The 18896-nt window shown below is 38.3% G+C and overlaps 1 protein-coding gene across 4 annotated transcripts in view; it reads right to left on the bottom strand.

Moving 5' to 3' along the window:
* The window catches only part of LOC128867899 (WD repeat-containing protein 19), a 53646-nt gene that overhangs the window by 32505 nt on the left and 2245 nt on the right, over positions 1–18896 (bottom strand). For 3 of the 4 annotated variants that reach the window (XM_054109500.1, XM_054109497.1, XM_054109498.1), the window contains exons 6-13: positions 14777–14926; positions 13130–13271; positions 12760–13044; positions 12411–12693; positions 9489–9660; positions 8329–9412; positions 7885–8254; positions 6916–7817 (exon numbers count right to left, since the gene is read on the bottom strand). In XM_054109500.1, the coding sequence (XP_053965475.1) occupies positions 7712–7817; positions 7885–8254; positions 8329–9412; positions 9489–9660; positions 12411–12693; positions 12760–13044; positions 13130–13271; positions 14777–14926 (2592 nt within the window). In that variant the 3' untranslated portion in view covers positions 6916–7711. Of the gene's footprint in view, positions 1–6915; positions 7818–7884; positions 8255–8328; positions 9413–9488; positions 9661–12410; positions 12694–12759; positions 13045–13129; positions 13272–14776; positions 14927–18896 lie in introns of those variants that run through there. The other variant, XR_008455038.1, reaches the window with a different exon arrangement.

Raw genomic sequence — 18896 nt, forward strand, 5'->3', positions numbered from 1 at the left:
AAAAAGAAATTCAAAAAATAATAAAATATTTAACATAAAAACAATAAATAAAAATTACTGGTGAATAATTCTGAGAATATTAAATAATTCCGAGCATAAAAATTTATTGATACGAGAGTTTCTTCATTTCGCATTAAAGGAAAATAAAAATTTGAAGTTCTGAACTTACTTTCCTTTTATTTAAAAGCTGGTCACTTTGAGCTGCAAAAGTTTTTAATATTAAAAATTTATTTCAACTATTAAGTTTTAATTGCTGTTAACCCTTTTGCATCATTCGACGGAATAATCCGCGAAAAAAAGTTCGTTATATAAAAATAATTCGCTTTAAAGTTTGAGGAAAATAAATAAATTTTTAATCCTGTAACATTTTTTTATCAAAACAAATGGTAAAAGTCTAACCGACACAAGGTATTGTAGGCGCAAAGAATTTTGAGCACATCGCCCATTACGAGCGCTGATGCAAAATGATTAAATAAAAATTTTGAATGCAAAAATGATTAATAAACTTTCTGTTTCATACAACCAATTAAAAAATTAAGAGAAAATAAATTAATCATTTAGTTCTATAACTTTTATTTTGTTATATATTTTTTGCTTTCAAATTGCTGTTATTAAATTACAAAAACAAATCAAATCCAGTACCCAAAATTAATTAATTTTTATAATTAAAATTATTAAGATTATTCAAAGAATAGTTTTGAAAGTTTACTGCTTCTAAAGAAAAAATTGTTCTAGAATAGCCAATTCCAAAGGAAGCTAAAATTAATGAAGACAAAATTAATAAATGCTTCGCCTTTTTCGGCATTTAAAGAAAGTATAAGTAAAAAAATATTTCAATATTATTATTTCTCAACGGTTTCAAGTAAAAGCCCACTAAAGTCACCCTTTGTGACACTCACTCACTAAACAATATGGATTGTAGGGAAATTACGGCGCTCATGCAAAATAACGGTATTAAAAGCGTAAGTTACATGTATCAATATTTGGGCGGGATTCTTAGAAAAATTAAATGAAAAATCTATTATAAAAGTATACTTATAATAAAAAAAATATTAGTAATAAATTCCATTAAAGTGTAAAGTGCGAGAAATATGTAAAGCAAAGCGAATATGATTTGAGGCCTTTTAACAAATTTTTATTTAGTTTAAATTTGTAATTCATTCAACAAAATTTACAATATTTGAGAAAAGAAAAAAAATCGAAGAAAAAACCCCGCTTATGTTAATAAAAATGTTCTGTTGATGGTCGGGTTCGATGGCAAAACCCTATTATACACACACACACACAAAATTTCTTTACACTGCTCTACATTCAAATTGATAAGTGAACAAAAATGAATCTACCTTTATTCTCGTTTTTTTCTGGTTTGTTAAGCATTTCTCTTAATTATTAAATTTATGAAAATTTTGAAAACAAATAATTGTATGGTAAACACCTTTCGAGCGCGCCTTATGCGCTTCTTATTATTATTATATGTATTACTATTATTATTATTAATATTATTATTATTATAATTATTACCAATATTGCAGAAATGCAAGTGAGCGGAAATTGAGTTAAAAAACAAATGTAAGCACGCAAGTGTAAACTTAAATACAAAAACACAAGAAAATATTGAGTATACAAAATGAAACAAAAAACACAACAACAAATGTTTAATGTATGTACCAATTTAGTTTACGAATAAAACCACACACATACACAAACGTAAATTACAAAAACTAATTCAACATATTTCTATATATATACATACATATATATATTTGTAATTAATAAATGATGGAAAACTAAACTTGAGAAATAAAGTGAAAAAATTTGAAAAATAATCAAAAATAAAATTCAAACGTTTTTTTGCTCTAAAAACAGAAGAGGTGAGTTTTAATTAAAAATTTGACTACCATCCCAAAAGCCTAAGTTTCTTTCAGTGCTGCTTGTGAATCATTTGTACTGTGTAAATAATTGTAAAACAAAGATAAAAACATAGTATTAAAGCATCATGTTTCGACTTGAATTTAGCAAAATTAAAAAAAAATAATTATTGTAAAAGCTATCGCTGTTTGTGTGGAGCCCGTTTCTCCGGAATTCCCTTGCGATAATCATCACAAGTCTTTGGAGATTCATCTAAAATCAATCGGACAAGAGAAATTAGTTTTATTAATAAAGGGTGTTTTTTTTAGAGGTTAGGTTTTCAAGATGAAATAAAACGTATATAATTTAATGTTATGTCCAAGAATTTAGCTTTATTATAAAGATAAGGGTTTGCCATTATGTTTTAAAAATGATTTCGGGCAAGTGGCCGCCGCGGCTGGCTCGAATAAATTCCAGCCGAGAGGCCCAATTTTCAACCACTTTTTGCAGCAATTGGGGCCGTATGTCAGCAATAACACGCCGAATATTCTCTTCCAAGACGTCAATCGTCTCGGGCTTATCTGCGTAGACAAGCGACTTCACATAGCCCCACAAGAAATAGTCCAGCGGTGTTATATCGCACGATCTTGGAGGCCACGCCACAGGTCCACGGCGCGAGATAATGCGCTCACCAAAAGTTTCCTTCAATAAATCGATTGTTGCGTTAGCTGTATGGCATGTAGCGCCGTCTTGTTGGAACCAAAGGTCGTCCACATCAACATCGTCCAATTCAGGCACGAAAAAGTCATTAATCATGGCTCTATAGCGCTCTCCATTGAATGTAACATTATGGCCGGCTTCATTTTTAAAAATATGGACCAATGATTCCCTCTGCCCATAGAGCACACCAAACAGTGACTTTTTGAGGATGTAACGGCGTCTCAGCAATGGCTTGTGGATTATGTTCACTCCAAATGCGACAATTTTGCTTATTGACATACCCATTCAACCAAAAGTGAGCTTCATCGCTGAACAAAATTTTCTTGTGAAAATCGGGATCGGTGGCCATCTCGTTTTGGGCCCATTCACCGAACGTGCGACGCGCTTGATGGTCGTTCGGCTTCAATTCTTGCACGAGTTGGATTTTGTAAGCCCGCAAACCAAGATCCTTCAGCAAAATCTTCCATAAAGTGGATGGGCACATCTCCAATTGCTGCGCGCGATGGCGGATGGACTCATTCGGGTCTTCTTCGATACTCTGCTCCACAGAAGCAATAGCGTCTTCGGTGCGCACTGTACGACGTCTCTGAGGATGCGTGTTATCCACTAGAGCAAACGTGGTGCGAAACCGATCCATGGTTAATCGAATTAGTGACTCTGATGGACGATTATGTCGACCGAATATTGGACGCAGCGCGCGATGCGTCGCGCGAACCGAACCATTATTTTCGTAATAAATTTGCACGATTTGCAAACGTTGTTCAGGTGTAAGTCTATTCATTATGAAATGGCAAACCAAACTGAGCATAAATCAAGTGACAGCTGTCAAAAAGACCATCTACGAAAAAAATAGTGCCAACTTGAAAACCTAACCTCTAAAAAAAACACGCTGTAGATAATTTTTATTTTCAATTAACTGTTTAAAAATCGAAATTTTTGAAAAAAAAAATCCTTCGACCAGGCGCGAGTTTCCTATGTTTTTCAAAACCAGTATACATTTTATTGAAATCTCCAAGCGGTTTTTAAGTTACAGTGATCACCAGTTCAAAAAACATAGTTTTGAGAAAAACGCATTTAAAGTTTTGCTACTTACTCTCAAACGCTCCGGAGCATCCGAGCGCCCTTTGTTAATTGTTGAATAACTCGAAAAGTATTTGTCGGACTCACTTCAAAATTTTCCCACAATATTTTTAAGATATTATACTTCAATAAAGTGCAAAAAAAACTCATATCTTTTGAAAATTCTGACTACCCCTACCCCTTAAGACAAAGCCGACTCATTCCAAAACGTAGAACTCACGACATACATACATAGATGCCAAAATGCGAAACTCTCTCATTTTATGCCAGAGCGTGGGCAGAAACTCGTTTGAGTACTTGGCAGTACTGCCAATACTAGACACCTGTAGTAGAATTTATTAACACATTTTAACGATATTCGCATTGTCATCTTTCCTTAACCACAATTTTAACGATTTTCCTATCCGATAACCCATTTCATAGCGAGAATCGATAAGAATATAAGATTAAAGGACAACAATTTTGGTGTGGTTAACTCAAACGAGACGCAGCTTCGGTGAGGGCGAAAACCAGCTTGCTTGTCTCTTAAGAAGCGTTTAACCAAGCCAACGCACTTCGGATCATAATAGAATGGCGCTCTCAATCAGTCGAGTGGCGCTCTCCGCTCTACATGCTGGTCGTTGACTTCAGTAAGGCGTTCAACACCATCAAACGAGACGCAATATGGCTGGCACTGAGTAGAAAGGGAGTTCCCGCCAAGATAATCCGTCTCATCAAAGCCCTCTACGAGAACTCCGAACTGGCTTCTTTGAGTACTTGGCTTATGATTTACTGGTTGTAGTGTAGGTAGTGAGCCCTCAGTATGTGGTTCGACATTTGCTCCAGGATACGGGCAATCCTTTCCATTTGGCTACAGGGGAGCTCCAAAAACTTTTCCAGTTGACCCCAAGCTTTATCGGGGACCTAATTTCTCAATTTGATAGTCATCTTCGAGTTCCAGAATAACAGCGATTTTATTTAAAAACAGATAAATCTTGTAACCTTCAAGCTAATTCGAAATTTTGCCTTTATGTTACTAGGTTCTAGCTGAACTGCATAATAACTTTTTTACTAAATAAATAAATAAATTTTGAGTGATGAAAATCTTTATTTTGGTCTCTGCGCCATATATGTTGATTAATTTTGCGCGACTTTTTACTTCAATGCGCCTTTTTTAAAACGAAACTTTTTTACCCTCACGTACATCGGTACATACAATTTTTTTTTTTTTCAATTTCGTTGGCGTGTATTGGAGAAATTGGATTGGTAAAGCTGCCGTTTCTTTTCGAAATAAATTCAAAGAAGATGAGTGATTGCAGGTAAACGATTTTTATTAAAAATGTATATAAAGCATTGATATTTATATGAATTTCTATATATTTACTTATTTATGTATGTCGCAGCCGAGTCGGTTCACACGGCAGACTATGGCATGCCTCCGAGTATATCTTTGCCACGAAAAATATTTTCACAAAAATTAGCTACCATTTACCATCTACGAAGACGGCATAAAATTGTAAGTCTCTCCATTTGTGGTAAAACACACATCTGAAACTGGAGAAGATCCGCCAAACCATTTAACAAAGGTTGTAGGCGTCAACTATATATGCATACATACATACATTTATCTGTGAACTTTTGGCAAAACAACAAACAACTTTTGCTCACTTACATATGTGACTTTATCAGGCTTTGCTTTAAGGTCAATAAATTCTACTCTATTGTGGAAAATTTTTTTATTTTATCCTACTTTAACCTACACTTCAGTTACAGCTCAGCTACGACTGAGAAATTGATTAAGTTTTACGATAATAGCAAGCAATCTTGTACCGTACAGAAATAAGTGATAAGTCAATTTAAGTTGTTTTATCACAAATGCACAGATATATTATAGATATTAATAAAGTAAATAAATAATAGTTCTGTTAGGTGTTTGGCCGAGCTCCTCTTCCAATTTGTGGCGCGCGTCTTGATGTTGTTCCAAAACCTACAGTTTTAAGCGAACTCCGAACGACAAATGGTTTTGAGGAGCTTTTTCATGGCAGAAATAAACTCGAAAGGTTTGCCATTGCCTGCCGAGGGGCGACCGCTATTGGAAAAAACTTTTTCTATTATTTGATGTTTTGGGGCAATTATATGTATAATATAAGGTGCCAAAAGCTGGAACTCGAAGAAGAAAATATAAAATTCTAGGAAGAGCAAGAATGATTTAAAAAAGAAAAAGTGAATGTTTTAGAATGGCCGTCGCAGTCTCCTAACTTAAACCCATTTTGGGTATCTTTGAGCGGAACTGAAAAAGATAATCGGAAATTTCAAAGCCACAAAGAGGAAAGAAATGTGGAACCAAATTCAAAAATCTTGGTACTCTATTTCTCTGGGAAAATGCGCAGATTTAGTAAATGCAATGCAACGAAAATGTGAGGAAGTCCAATAACAAGCAGGATGTGCAATGAAATACTAAATTAAAAAACTAGCATAAGATGCTTTGAAATACTAAATAAAATACTAAATTCAAGTTTTGGAGTCACTATTTCTCAAAGAAGACCGAAAGTTAATCCCAAATCACCGATTGAGCTTGAGAAAAACACACGGTACCATCGAACAAGTACATAGACTCGTAAATAATATTCACAAAGCATTTGCAGTACGCGCAGCTGCATTTGTACACATATCTCAACCCCTCAACCCAAATGTGCGTCGGGCATGACGGTTTACTTTGTAAAATAAAGGCCACTCTACACACAAATTATTATATCTTTACCAAATCCTACCTAAAAAATCGGCACTTTTTTGTAAAACAAAACGAAGAACAATCTCTGCTATGCGAAAGTTCAGCTGGTGTAACTCAAGGCCGTTTTATGGGTCCCATCTTATGCCTGCTTTACTCTTAATGATCTACCAGTTACTGAAGAAACTATAGTCGAAACTTTTGCAGTTGACACCGCTTTACTTGTAACTGACTCCCTTCTGTACTCAACTATCCTGACCGTACTATATCACAAATGCCCAAAGTCATCGTGATCTCAAAGTTCCCAAAAGCATGCCTCATCACACAATATAAGACTTCAATCACACCCAAACCCATTAATTACAGAAATTACCATTAATCCCATTTCCTTTAAGAGATTGAAGAGAAAATCAACAATAGATCTATTGTGGTAAAAAACAGAAATTGGGGAATCGTTGCACCACTGGGTGCTTTCCATGCATGTCTCGTAGAGTATATTAGTTTTAAGTATTAAGTATTAAAGAGAGCGCAATAAATAAATGGATAATAAAAAAAACTGATTTTTTGTGACAAAACTTTTTTTCTATTATTTTTCCAGGGAACGTTTCTTAAACTTAATTTCTTGATTTGTATTCAGTTTTTGTAAGGCACAAAATAACCGAAGTTTAAAAAAAAAAACAAGTTTCAAAAATTACATGAAAAAGAAATCCATTATTTTCTCGGTAGATGGCTGGAGTGATCGATATCTCGTAAAGTATCGATCAAACAACTTAAAGTTAATGTTTGTTGTTAAGGTGACATTTCATACTAAAAAAATTCGTTTGCTGTTTTTTGTTTGTTCCATTCAGTCGTGAGTTACAGGGTATTAACAATGGAAGTGATCAAAGAGAAAATTCGGTACCCTTTACAGTTTTTCTTTGATAAAGGCGAAAATGCAAGCCAGGCCGCTGAAATTGTGAATGGAGTTTATGGTGCCGATATGTACAATTTAGGTTTCGTCAATTCCATTCAGGCAATTTTGATGAGAGAAAATGTCGATAATGTCAAAAATGTTGCTAAAATCACAGAAATAATCGAAGTTGACCGCCAGGTTAGTATTCGTAGCATCGCCCAGGAGCTAAAGATCGACCATAAGGCAGTTTTAAGCCATTTACGCAAAATTTAACGCAAAAGTAATGGATTTCTTTTTACCCAAACTAATGTGATATTTGTATATATTATACCTTATGTGCATTTCTGGTTTAATACTCCAGTTTCTTTGTGCTGATTAACGTGCGACTTATTACGATTACACAACAGTTACGTATGAGTATTTTGAGCTTAAAACATAAGAAGTACTACAAACAGCAGATGCTACTAAGATGAAGCCAGTATATAAGGTCGTATATCCTCCACATCCAGTAGCTGCTCGGGTGCCACATGTTCACCACACATCGGACACACGTTCAATTCAGAAAGTATTCTATGCAAAAGTGGAAATTTCTTATTATCATTCGCTTTGTTTGTACGCGTAATTTTGCGTAACTTACTTTTCCATTTCCGCGCGAAAACAAAGAAAATCACATTCCGGGCACGAAGTCATCTGCTGTTTGATAATATGCTGGCCCGTTGCTATACAAATGGGCAGCGTCGTCTTGCAACTGTGGCAAGTCACTTCCATATTTGGCAAGTTGGCGCCACAAATCGGGCACTCCATTGTCTCAGCGTCGATGTCATCGCTTAGCATTTTGATGCCTTTCGGCGCCTTACGCACGATGGACTCGATTTTCTTTGCATAGCGCGGATCCAACTGATGGCGATAATCCGGACGCATCAACATTGAGGCGTAAATAAAAGCGGACTTTTTGAGACCAGCGCGATGACACTCAATCACAGTGGAGGTGAGTATGGGCACAATATCTGAGGGTATATTCAATTGAAATTTAGTACACAAATTCCAAAAAAACCCAAAACTCATTTTTCTTTTCACTTACGTTCTGGAAACTGTGAGATGTTGGCAGCAACCTGCACCAGCAACTTGGCAGCCAACAGATGATTGCCCAACTTAACGTGCGTGCGCACCAAAGTGTAGCGATGTAGCAAAATCAAATTGTGACGCATATCCGAAGATACAGCCAAATTATTGCGACGCAACTCCTGATACATAGAAAAGAGCATGTCACGCGCCGTCTTATAATTACCAGCCAACTGCTCCTGATTCGCCACAATAACAGCCGTCTTCGCCGCGTCTTTGTAGTGTTTGCGCGCCATATACAAACGGAATAAATAGCGCGGGTCCTTCGGCACACCATCCACTTCCCCCAACAGAAACTCAATCAGTTGTGTAGCTAAGTGTTCATTATTCGACGTGGCCACACAGTCGATGGCCAGTGAGAGTGCCTGCGATTCTTCATTACTGAATGCCGATGCTTTCAACAGAAAACGTAAAGCTTTACTAAATTCACGCGCCAAAAAGTAATACTTCCCCGCCAGCAGCGTATACTTCTCGGCCTCAAAATAATGCGCCAACGCCAGATAATCGCTTGACTTGGCATTCTCGTAGCGTTGCAACAATTCGCCATGTTGCTTAAGTTTGTTATGTCGCTGAGCGAGTGCGAAGGCCTCCTCCACACAACCGCAAATGACTAGAAACTGCAGCGCCTGCTCGATGTCACCAATTTTCTGATAGAATTTCGCCAACATCTTCGCGGCTTCCATGGAACGCGATTCGAGTACTATCTCGGAGGCGGCATGTGGATCACACAAATGATCCAGATAGATGCGCACGCAAGCGTCCAAATCGCCGGCAATGCGATAACTATTAATAGCCTCTTGAAATTGGCCGTCCGCCTCTTTGGCTTTAGCATAGGCGGCGTGCAATTTGGTACTCTGCACCTGCGGTAGAATCTGGTTAGCTTTGTTCCACATCTTCAAATTGATATAATGGTTGCAAGCCTCATCAAAGTATTCGCCGCGCTCATACAGCCCAGCGGCTTCGGTGTAATGACCCACTGTAGCCAATAACTCGGCGCAGTCGTAAAGCAATTGATTGTCGTTCAGTTCGACGGCATATTGAATCTGTGGGCATATAAAACAAATAGGTGTGAAAGGATGAGCAAAGGGATCGAAACTTGTGGTACGGCAAAAAACTTACGCCTCGTCGGAAATCTCCTGCTCGTATAGATGTACGTGCAATGCCCATTTTACATTGGCGTACATGTTCCAAATACTCTGGCGAGGCGTTCATCAGTTGCTCTTCGTTGTCATTGATTAGGTCTTCCTTGTAACCCTTTTCATAGTGATACAGTGCGTCGGCGTAATTGCCGCTGGAAAGATACGAAAATATTTTAAATAGTAGATAAAAGGCGGCGGGAAATTCTGAGTTCGTGCGCTATTGTGGGCATGAAGCATATTACGTGGATTGCTATTTACCACCGGAAGTCAAAGCCGTTACAGCCGACCTAATACAGAGGTTGCTTGGGGATAAAGGGAACTCCACATACAGAACAGAGTTGACTGATGTAAGAAGAAAAATAGTTTGCGCTCTAAGCTTGGCTATTGAGAATCCAAATAAACTAGTAGAATATTTATTTAAAACACTTGCCAGTATTACAAGGTGCCGCAAAAACCATCATGCTATGGAAGATGCTATAATACCTGCAAATGGCATTTCTACATTGACATTTGTGAGATAGGCAGATACAAAATACACGTCGACAATACCCGAATCACTATACTGGTGGTTTTGGAGTGTTTGAGGGAAAGACTTTGCGGAAGATGTTTGGACCTTTGCGCGTTGGCGAAGGCGATCCGGCTCTAAAAGTATTGGATGCAGTACCAGGACGAGAAAGGCTTCCTCTACGTTGGAAAGATCAGGTGGAGAAGAACTTAGTCGGTTAGCACGAGAAAGAAACGACTGTCACGCTTCATTAAATTCGGCCAAAATTGCGTAAGCGGTTATCGCGTCAATCAAAAAGAAGAAGAAAATTTTGGCACAGCGAGAATTTTGGCGCAGATTTTCTGGTCGTCTGACACCAACTGGGCAAACATTACAACGCGACGGCATCAATCGTCGGTTTCTACTGAGATTTTTTATCTGAAGAACTTCCCTTACGAAGTGCAGATAATCCATCAGCTGTTACCTGTTGACCGCCAAATGCGGGAGATCTACTCTCAAGCCAAGAATCTTGCGACGAGGACCACCACTTTTCTATCGTATTTCCATCTCTGTGGATATATGAATAACCAAAATTATTACTTCTAAGACACCGAAAAAGCGCGAATGTCTCACGAAAAGCCAATAAGCTCACACAAAGTTACTGCATGGTGTCCTGTTTGCCCAAAGAGGCTTCATCGGGCCTTATTTTTTTTTTTTTAAATGATACAGACCAAACGACTTCTGTAGATAGATACTGTAGATAGCAAATGATACAGAGCAACGTTCAACGATTTTCTCCTTCCTCCTAAATTGGACGAATTGCGATTGGAGAACATTTCAATAGAATGGAATATCAATGCATACCTACTGCACAGACGCAATCAAAATTCTGAAGGCTGCATTTCTGTGTCGTCTTATCTCTCGTGTTAGAGATTTAACCATTCCACACTTATTTTTGGGGGATTTTTTGAAGTCACTAGCATATCGTACCCCAAATGCCTAACACACTCCTGTATTATCAGCTGAATCATGAGTATACTTCGCTGCACGATTTGAAAAATATGAGGGAAGATGGTATTTGCATCGTGTGTTGTCATCTATCAAACGACGGCAAAACAAATTACAGACTGGTTTATAGATTAGTTTAGATTGGCAGATATTCGAGTAAGAGGGGTTTCGAGATATTCGCTAAGATGGAAAAAGAGCAGGATCGCTCGGTAATTATCTTCTTGTTTTTGGATGATAAAAATGCGAGGAGATAAAAACAAAGTTGGATAATGTCTATGAGGGTCAATCTATGACCAAAGAACCAATCAACGAATTTAAACGTGGGCGAACATCCATTTTTGATAAGGAGTGACGAGGACGCCCGGCGGAATTGGTTAACGAGGAAATTATTCAAAAAGTGATTCTCGCTGATCGACGAACGAAAGTGCGCGGCAATTAATATTTTAAATGATAAGTTGGCGATGAAAAAATTGTCGGCAAAATGGGTGCCGCGATTGCTCACAAGCAACAACAAGCAGTGCGGCTGTTAACTTCGAAGCAGTGTTTGGAGCAAATTAAGAGAGATCCGACGAAATTTTTGCGTCGAGTTGTCACCGTTGATGAAAACTGGATTCATCATTAGACACCAGAAACTAAGCAACAATCAAAACAATGGATTTCTCCCGTTGAATCTGCTCCAAAGAAGGCAAAGACAGCCCCATACGCCGGAACGGTCATGGCGACGGCAAAAAATTGAAAAAGTCACGGCCGTATTTGGCGAAAAAGAAGGTGCTGTTTCACCAGGATAACGCAATGTGCTGGTCCGGAATTGGCCTCGCCAAACTGTAAGAACTACATTATGAATAGCAGCCGCACCTCCCGTATTCACCCGATCTGGCTTCCTCCGACTTTTTTTTGTCTCCTAACATGAAGAAATGGCTCTTTGGAAAAAAATTGAGTTCAAACGAAGAAGTCATTGCCGAGACAGAGGTGTATTTTGGAGAGTTCGACAAATTCTATTTTTGGAGAGGTCAAAAAAATGGCCGAAGCGTTGGGATAAGTGTATCTTTCGAAAAGTGGACTATGTTGGAAAATAAAAAAAAATTGAAAAAATTGTGTCTTCATTTCTAACACGGGTACTTATTAAACCCCCCTCTTATATTGGAAATGAACAATCCAATAGAATGATAAGACCGCGGCTCAGCACTCATCTAACACCCCTGTCCCTCGGGACCCAACCTGTCGAATCAGTAAATTTCGTGGGCCTACCGTTAGAAGCTAGACGAAGACGACCGGTGATTTACACTACACTGACAGGGCAAAGTTAACTGTTACAACAACAGCCAATACAAATGAAATAAATGTCAAATGTCGATTTCTGTGATAAGCGTATCTAAGAACTTATGGGACATTGTAACCAAAATCACTCACGTGAATTCCAATTGCTGTGCATATTCGCGCGCAATAAACGGCACCTCATCAGGCTCGAATTTGTGCGCCAACAATAAAGCCTGCTCCCACTGCAGCAAATCACGGCAAATGTCGAGTGCTTCTTTGGTATATGTGCCGCGTAGGAAATAATCCTTTGACTCCTCATACTTTCCCAGCAATAAGCAACAGAACCCAGTAAGCATGGCCACATCCTCAATGTAGCGCATATTTTCCAAGGCGCCGACCATAGCAGCATCGCCAACGTGGCGATAAGCGCGCAATGCTGAAATATGAAAATTTTCACAATTGGACATGTGTTATACATATGTATATGACGTGAACTACTTACCAATATCCGGTTCTAGGTCGGCAATAGCCTGCTCACCAAATTCCAACCAGCCTGAGCGCGCATTCATGCGTTCACAAGTTTTGTATGCCTCCACGTAGTTTTTAAGATTCAAGAGCGTTTTTAGATTTACACTAGGACTTACACTCGGTGTGACCAAGTGTGTGGATAGCGTCTGTGTAGCATATTGACCGCCATCAATGTGCAGTGCCATTTCACCTTCACACAACATAAGTGGCACCTGAGCCGGATTCAATTTACTTTCGCCAATCTTTAGCGTATGTTTACCTTGACAGCGAGGTGGGGAGTTTGAAAACAAAAGCCAGTGTACAATTTACGAAAGTTTTCAAATACGGATGTATTTGTGTATTACCTTTGACCGAGTAGCGCACGAAAACATGAGTAGTCACCAATTTAGTATCGAATGTTATAAAAACTTGTTGTTGTGCCACATCCCACAAACAGCCTTCGCATTTTTTTGGAAAGTCATTTATAATTACAGTTTCTTCCAAGGCCTAGAGAAAAAGTAGATAAGAGATAAAGCATAGCATAGCTCGCAGTGAACACCAGAAAATATTTCCCCAACGTTTGATTTTGCAAAAATTTACTATAACTAACATCGCACCTAACATAGATAATGACATAGGGATACCCTTACAAACATGTAAGCTACTCATCCTTGAGGAAATTGTAAGGAAAGCAAACGAAAGATGGCGTAATGAAGCCATCTGCAAAATCGCCCGTCAACTGTGGCGGACTCTAAATACTAAACGCACAGAATCTCTGCTAAGCCAAAATAAACACAGTCTTAGCACATAATCTCAGGATGGGTGTGCAAACACATGACTTCTATAGAAGTTGTCTAGATGAGGACGAGGAAGAGACAATCTCGCACCTACTGTGCCACTGTCCTGCTCTATCCAGACGCAGGTTTACTATGCTGGGTAAACAAGTTTTTAATGAGTTGTAAGATCTCAGTTCTACAGAAATCAGAGATATTCTAAAATTTTAGAAAAGCACACACTGGTTTTAGGAGAGATAGGGGCACGCTCCTCACGCGACATCACAATGGGATATGAGCTTGAGTGTGTCCCACAGGACAACCGCTTCAACCTAACCTAACATCGCACCTAAAAGTATGCACCTGTGTGTCATGACCGACTCCAACCAAGAACTGTCTCTTCGGCAGCATTCCGAGAAAAATTATATGGAATGTTTTATGCAGTTAGAACAAGAACCAGTAAAAATGCCAGTGAGCTGCACTCCCAGTTTGTTCTTAGGGAGTCTAATGAGCTGCTTACATCTCTTCTGACTGTACCGTTCTTAATAAAGTCTTTGCTTGGTGTCAGCCTGAGTTCCGTAGCCTTAGCTCTTCACCTCTGGGCACTTCCTTGATAGTATGGAATCAGCAAAAGCACAGGTCCTTTTGATTTCGTGGACACAGCACTTCTAGCGGATGCAGCAGCTACCTCGTTTCCGGGTAAGTCCTTATGCACCGGAACCCATATGAGCTGAATTCAATTACATACCCCTAATTAGCTTAATCTCCCTATACACTCCGAAACTATTGAGGATTTAATATCAAAGGATGGCAAAGCTTTGTATGCAGCCTGTTCCTCAAAATGGTTATCCGCTTATTGCGGAAATTACTCTTCAGATTTATCTTTGCAAATAGGCAGATGGCATACACAGATTTCCATCTGGAAGATGCTTGACACTGACAGTTTTATTATTTGGGACCGAATATCTCAGTACTGATGCCCTCTAGTGTTTTTGAGCTGTATGCGTACCAGTACAAAATAGACTCCTGGAATTTCATCTCAAGGACAAAGGGATTCTAATTTGCCTTATTACCTAATTCAATCCGAAACTTTTTTCGAAACTGATGATCTTTATGATCGTTATCTCTTCGACCTTATGGCCTCTTGTGGCCAAGTCATTTCTAGGGAATTGAGCAACTCTACCCATAAACATATCTATATACGTGCTACGTGCCTTTAACAATAAAATATTCGCTTACCGGCAGAAATACGTATCCTTGTCCATGTTCGTCAACAAATATTATTTTTGTACCCTCCGTATCGGGATATAGCTTTTGTATGCCCATGTTGTGACAGTACTTAGTACAAACGTCCCACTTATCCAGTGAAAAGTAGATAAGATGACCGAGCTGTAAGTAAAAAGGATTTTTTTTTTTTAATTTCGTGAGTGTGTATATATAGTCTGTCTAATAGAATCGTGACCGGCAAAAATTCAAACTTGAGATTTGTTATAGAAAAACGGTCCAAAATTTCACGTGCATCTGCAGCAAAATATTTGAAGAAGTCGAAGACGTTCATAGATAAAGTGCAACGGTATACCAAAGTTAAAAACATTGGCGAATTCGCCGGACGAGACCCAAGGAAAACCTCTCCAAAGCAAGATCACAAGATTGTGACAAAACCGAACTTATTTTTGCATGAAGCTAAAGCAGTTTTAAGGAAAATTGGTGCTAATATATCGGCATATATTACATGCAAAAGAACACAAATTCCGTAGTACATTGAAAAAACCGCTGCTCGCATTACCAGACATGGAAAAAAGAGGCTAAGGCAAATACAAAACGGAATTAAGCAAACTTAATATTCACGAATGAATCTTCAATTTTGGTGAATAGTTAACTGCGTCGGGGTCCCAGTGCACTGCTGATAATCGACAACTTCAATGAGCTGTTAAGCAACCAATTAAGGTTCATGTTTGGAGCAGCCTCTCCAACAAAATATTTGGCCGTATATTTGTATGTTGATGAATACAATACAGGGTGAACGATATGAAGTGTTACCAACTTCACACTGCTTGTATCTGTAAAACAGCTCATGACATCAACGTCAAAATTGTTCTAATGGCAGTTCAATATATTGTTTATAAGCCATCAAAAACATTTGCGTCTCAGTTTTGTTGATTTTTTTTTTCTGTGATGGAATTCAAACGTAATAGTGTGATTGCGTTATATTTGGCTGGAAAATCACAACCAGCCATTGTTCGTGAGCTCAGTCGCCTCAAAGTGAATAAAATTTTTGTGTATCGCACTATAAAATGTTACAATGATACTGGTAGCATTGCAAAACGCTATGGAGGTGGGCCAAAAAAACCGCAACAACGCCAGAAATGGTTCGGAAAATGAAGGCACGACTTGAACGATTCCACGTCCAAGTGGAAAAAAAAGGGCCAAAGAACTGAAAATATCGCAAGACAGCATTCGACGCATATTGAGAAATGAGCTCAAGGTCAAGGCTTACAAGTTCCAAAAAGCACACGATCTTTCACCCCAGCAAAAAAAAAGTTCGATGCGAAATAGCAAAGGAGTTGTTGCGCTTGCACGAACGTGGCGAATTTCCTAACATTATATTTTCTGATGAATTTCCCAATTGAGCAGTTCATAAACACTCAAAACGATCGTGTTTACTTTTCCGAACGCTCATACGAGAATTTGAACCTACGTATGGCCACTCGAAGCATTTTCCCATCGCAAGTAATGGTTTGGACCGCAGTGACCGCTGATGAACGCTCTCCAATCGTTTTTATCGAGCCTGGTGTCAAAGTGAATGCGACTTATTATCGGGAAAATGTTTTAGAAGCTGCTTTAGAGCCGTGGACACGCAAACATTTCGGTCGTAGACCATTTCGTCCACACAATGGCTTTCGAATTCGCCAGACGCAAATCCGATGGACTATTCCATCTAGTCCATTTTGGAGAGCAAGGTGAGGACTAAAAAATATGCCAGTATGGATGCGCTGAAAAAAGCGATTATACGAGAATGGGCCAAAATACCTTAAGATCACATTCGTGCAGCGTGCAACTCATTTTTTGACCGTTTGAAGGCTATAGTCAAGGCAAAAGGTGGTCATATCGAGCTAAAGTGAATATATGTTCAAATTGTAATCATTTTTGAACAATTTTGTCTTTGAAATCAATAAAAACTAATTCCTCACCAAAAAGTTATGGTGTTTTGAATAGGTAACCCTTCACATCGTTCACCCTGTAGAATACAATACAAAAAGCATTCTTACCATCAGTTGCGAAGAAGTTTGGAAGAACTAGGCAACCTTGGATTTTACAAGAGGACAGCTTCCAAGCATCGAAGCCGAAGGTGGGATTGAAATATTAGATTGGCCTTCACAGTTGCCTGATGGGAACCCTATTGAAAACATTTGGCCAAGAGTTAAGCAAAACCTCAAAGGAAAACAGTTATCAAATTATCTAACAGTTATCAAGGAAAATTCGATTGTTTTGGAGCCGATTACCTCCACAACTTGCGCAGAAATTAACACAAAATATGACTCGAAGGTATGAAGCCATTATAGCTAATGGTGGCGACTAAACATTTTATTGAATATATTGAGTATAATAAATAAATTAGAATCGAATTGGTCCAGTTATGGCGGTAAAACTTCTATTAGACAGACTGTAAGTTATATATATATGCATATACAGGGCCCGCCATCTATCGTTACGGATTTGAACTAGGTATTATTTGAAGAATGGTAACACTTAGCTGTCATCTGATTTGACAGAAAATTAGTTTTATTCTTCCGCTGAACGAAAATGGTTGTGTATACGCTCAAAGAACGCTGGGAAATATTGCGACATTACTTTGAAAATCATGGTAATGTTGCAGAATGTGTACGAAATTTGCGTAGGGCAATAGGAAGAAGAAAAGCACCGAATGAAGCGTATGTGAGTTACTTTGCGAAAAAAGTAAGAGAAACTGGCTTGCTTATTGACAAACCAACGCGTGACCGACCAAAAACCGTGCGTACACCCGAAAACATTGCTGCTGTGGCCGAGAGTGTTCGTGAATCACCAGGAACATCAGTTCACCGTCGTTCTCAACAATTGGACATTTCGGAGACATCATTGAGACGAATTTTGCGTAAAGACCTTGGTATGAGCCATATGAATGAAGTTGTGTTCCATCATTAACCGGAAGGATTGTACTTCAAAATAAAAAAAACAGTTTGGAAAAATATTGAGTAGTTTCTTTTTTATAGCATTTTTAATTCCGTAAAGTTATATGGCGGCCCCATATATATGGCGCGTACACCCTTTCTGAGTGTTTGGCCGAGCTCCTCCTCCTATTTGTGGTGTGCGCCTTGATGTTGTTCCACAAATGGAGGGACCTACAGTTTTAAGCCGACTCCGAACGGCAAATATTTTTATGAGGAGCTTTTTCATGGCAGAAATACACTCGTAGGTTTGCCATTGTCTGCCGAGGGGCGACCGCTATTACAAAAATGATTGTAAGATGACTTTAAGTTACCGGACACATTTTTCGTTTTAACTTATTTCTGACGTTTAAGTTGAATTTTGAGCTTTAGTGTATTAAAAGGCTTATAAATAGAAGATTTTTTTGGCTAATATTTTTGTGATGCATTTAAACCCGTTATATCCCCCTGTTATAAGTATTTGTTGCCCATTTCCATAAAAGAGCCACAAAAGTTGTACCACAAATTTGTAAGGGTCACATAGTTTCCTATGCCGATTTTCCATAAGCAAAAGTCAGATGTCAGAATCAAAAGATTTCTGATTTAATTTGGCTGGCAGCCACCACTTTGAAAACGGAATTTTTTTAGAAATTGTCATACCTGGAAAATAAGAATTTCCCATATCCACCTATTTACACCATGGCTATGCATGATCATGGCTGTACATGACTAAGATGAAAGTCACGAGGCTACGTCCGACATTAGCAAAAATAGTTGTATTTGAACCGCAATAAAAAAAGAATAAACAATTGCAACTTGAAAAGTAACGTATAGCATGATAGGAGAATATATCCAAGCAGGAGACTCGTATATACAAAGATATAAATATTATAATTAGAGAACGACCGAATTTCGGTTTCGGCCATATTCGGTCACAAAAATTCATTTCGGCAAAGAAATTCGAACTTTGGCCGATCACTTCTTAAAATTGTTTTTTCTTTTCTTAATTTCATAAAATTTTAGTTTTTCTAAAACTTTTTAGATACTATAGTACCAAAACCCACATTTTTTGTTGCTTTGAAATAATTTCCGCTCCTCTATCGAATGGGGCTAGTAAGTAATTGTTGTTTTTGAAGCATATTTTATGAGCAGAAATTAATGTGATTGAAATTTAT

The sequence above is a fragment of the Anastrepha ludens genome, chromosome 6, assembly GCF_028408465.1.
Source record: "Anastrepha ludens isolate Willacy chromosome 6, idAnaLude1.1, whole genome shotgun sequence".
NCBI classification, from domain to species: Eukaryota; Metazoa; Arthropoda; class Insecta; order Diptera; family Tephritidae; genus Anastrepha; species Anastrepha ludens.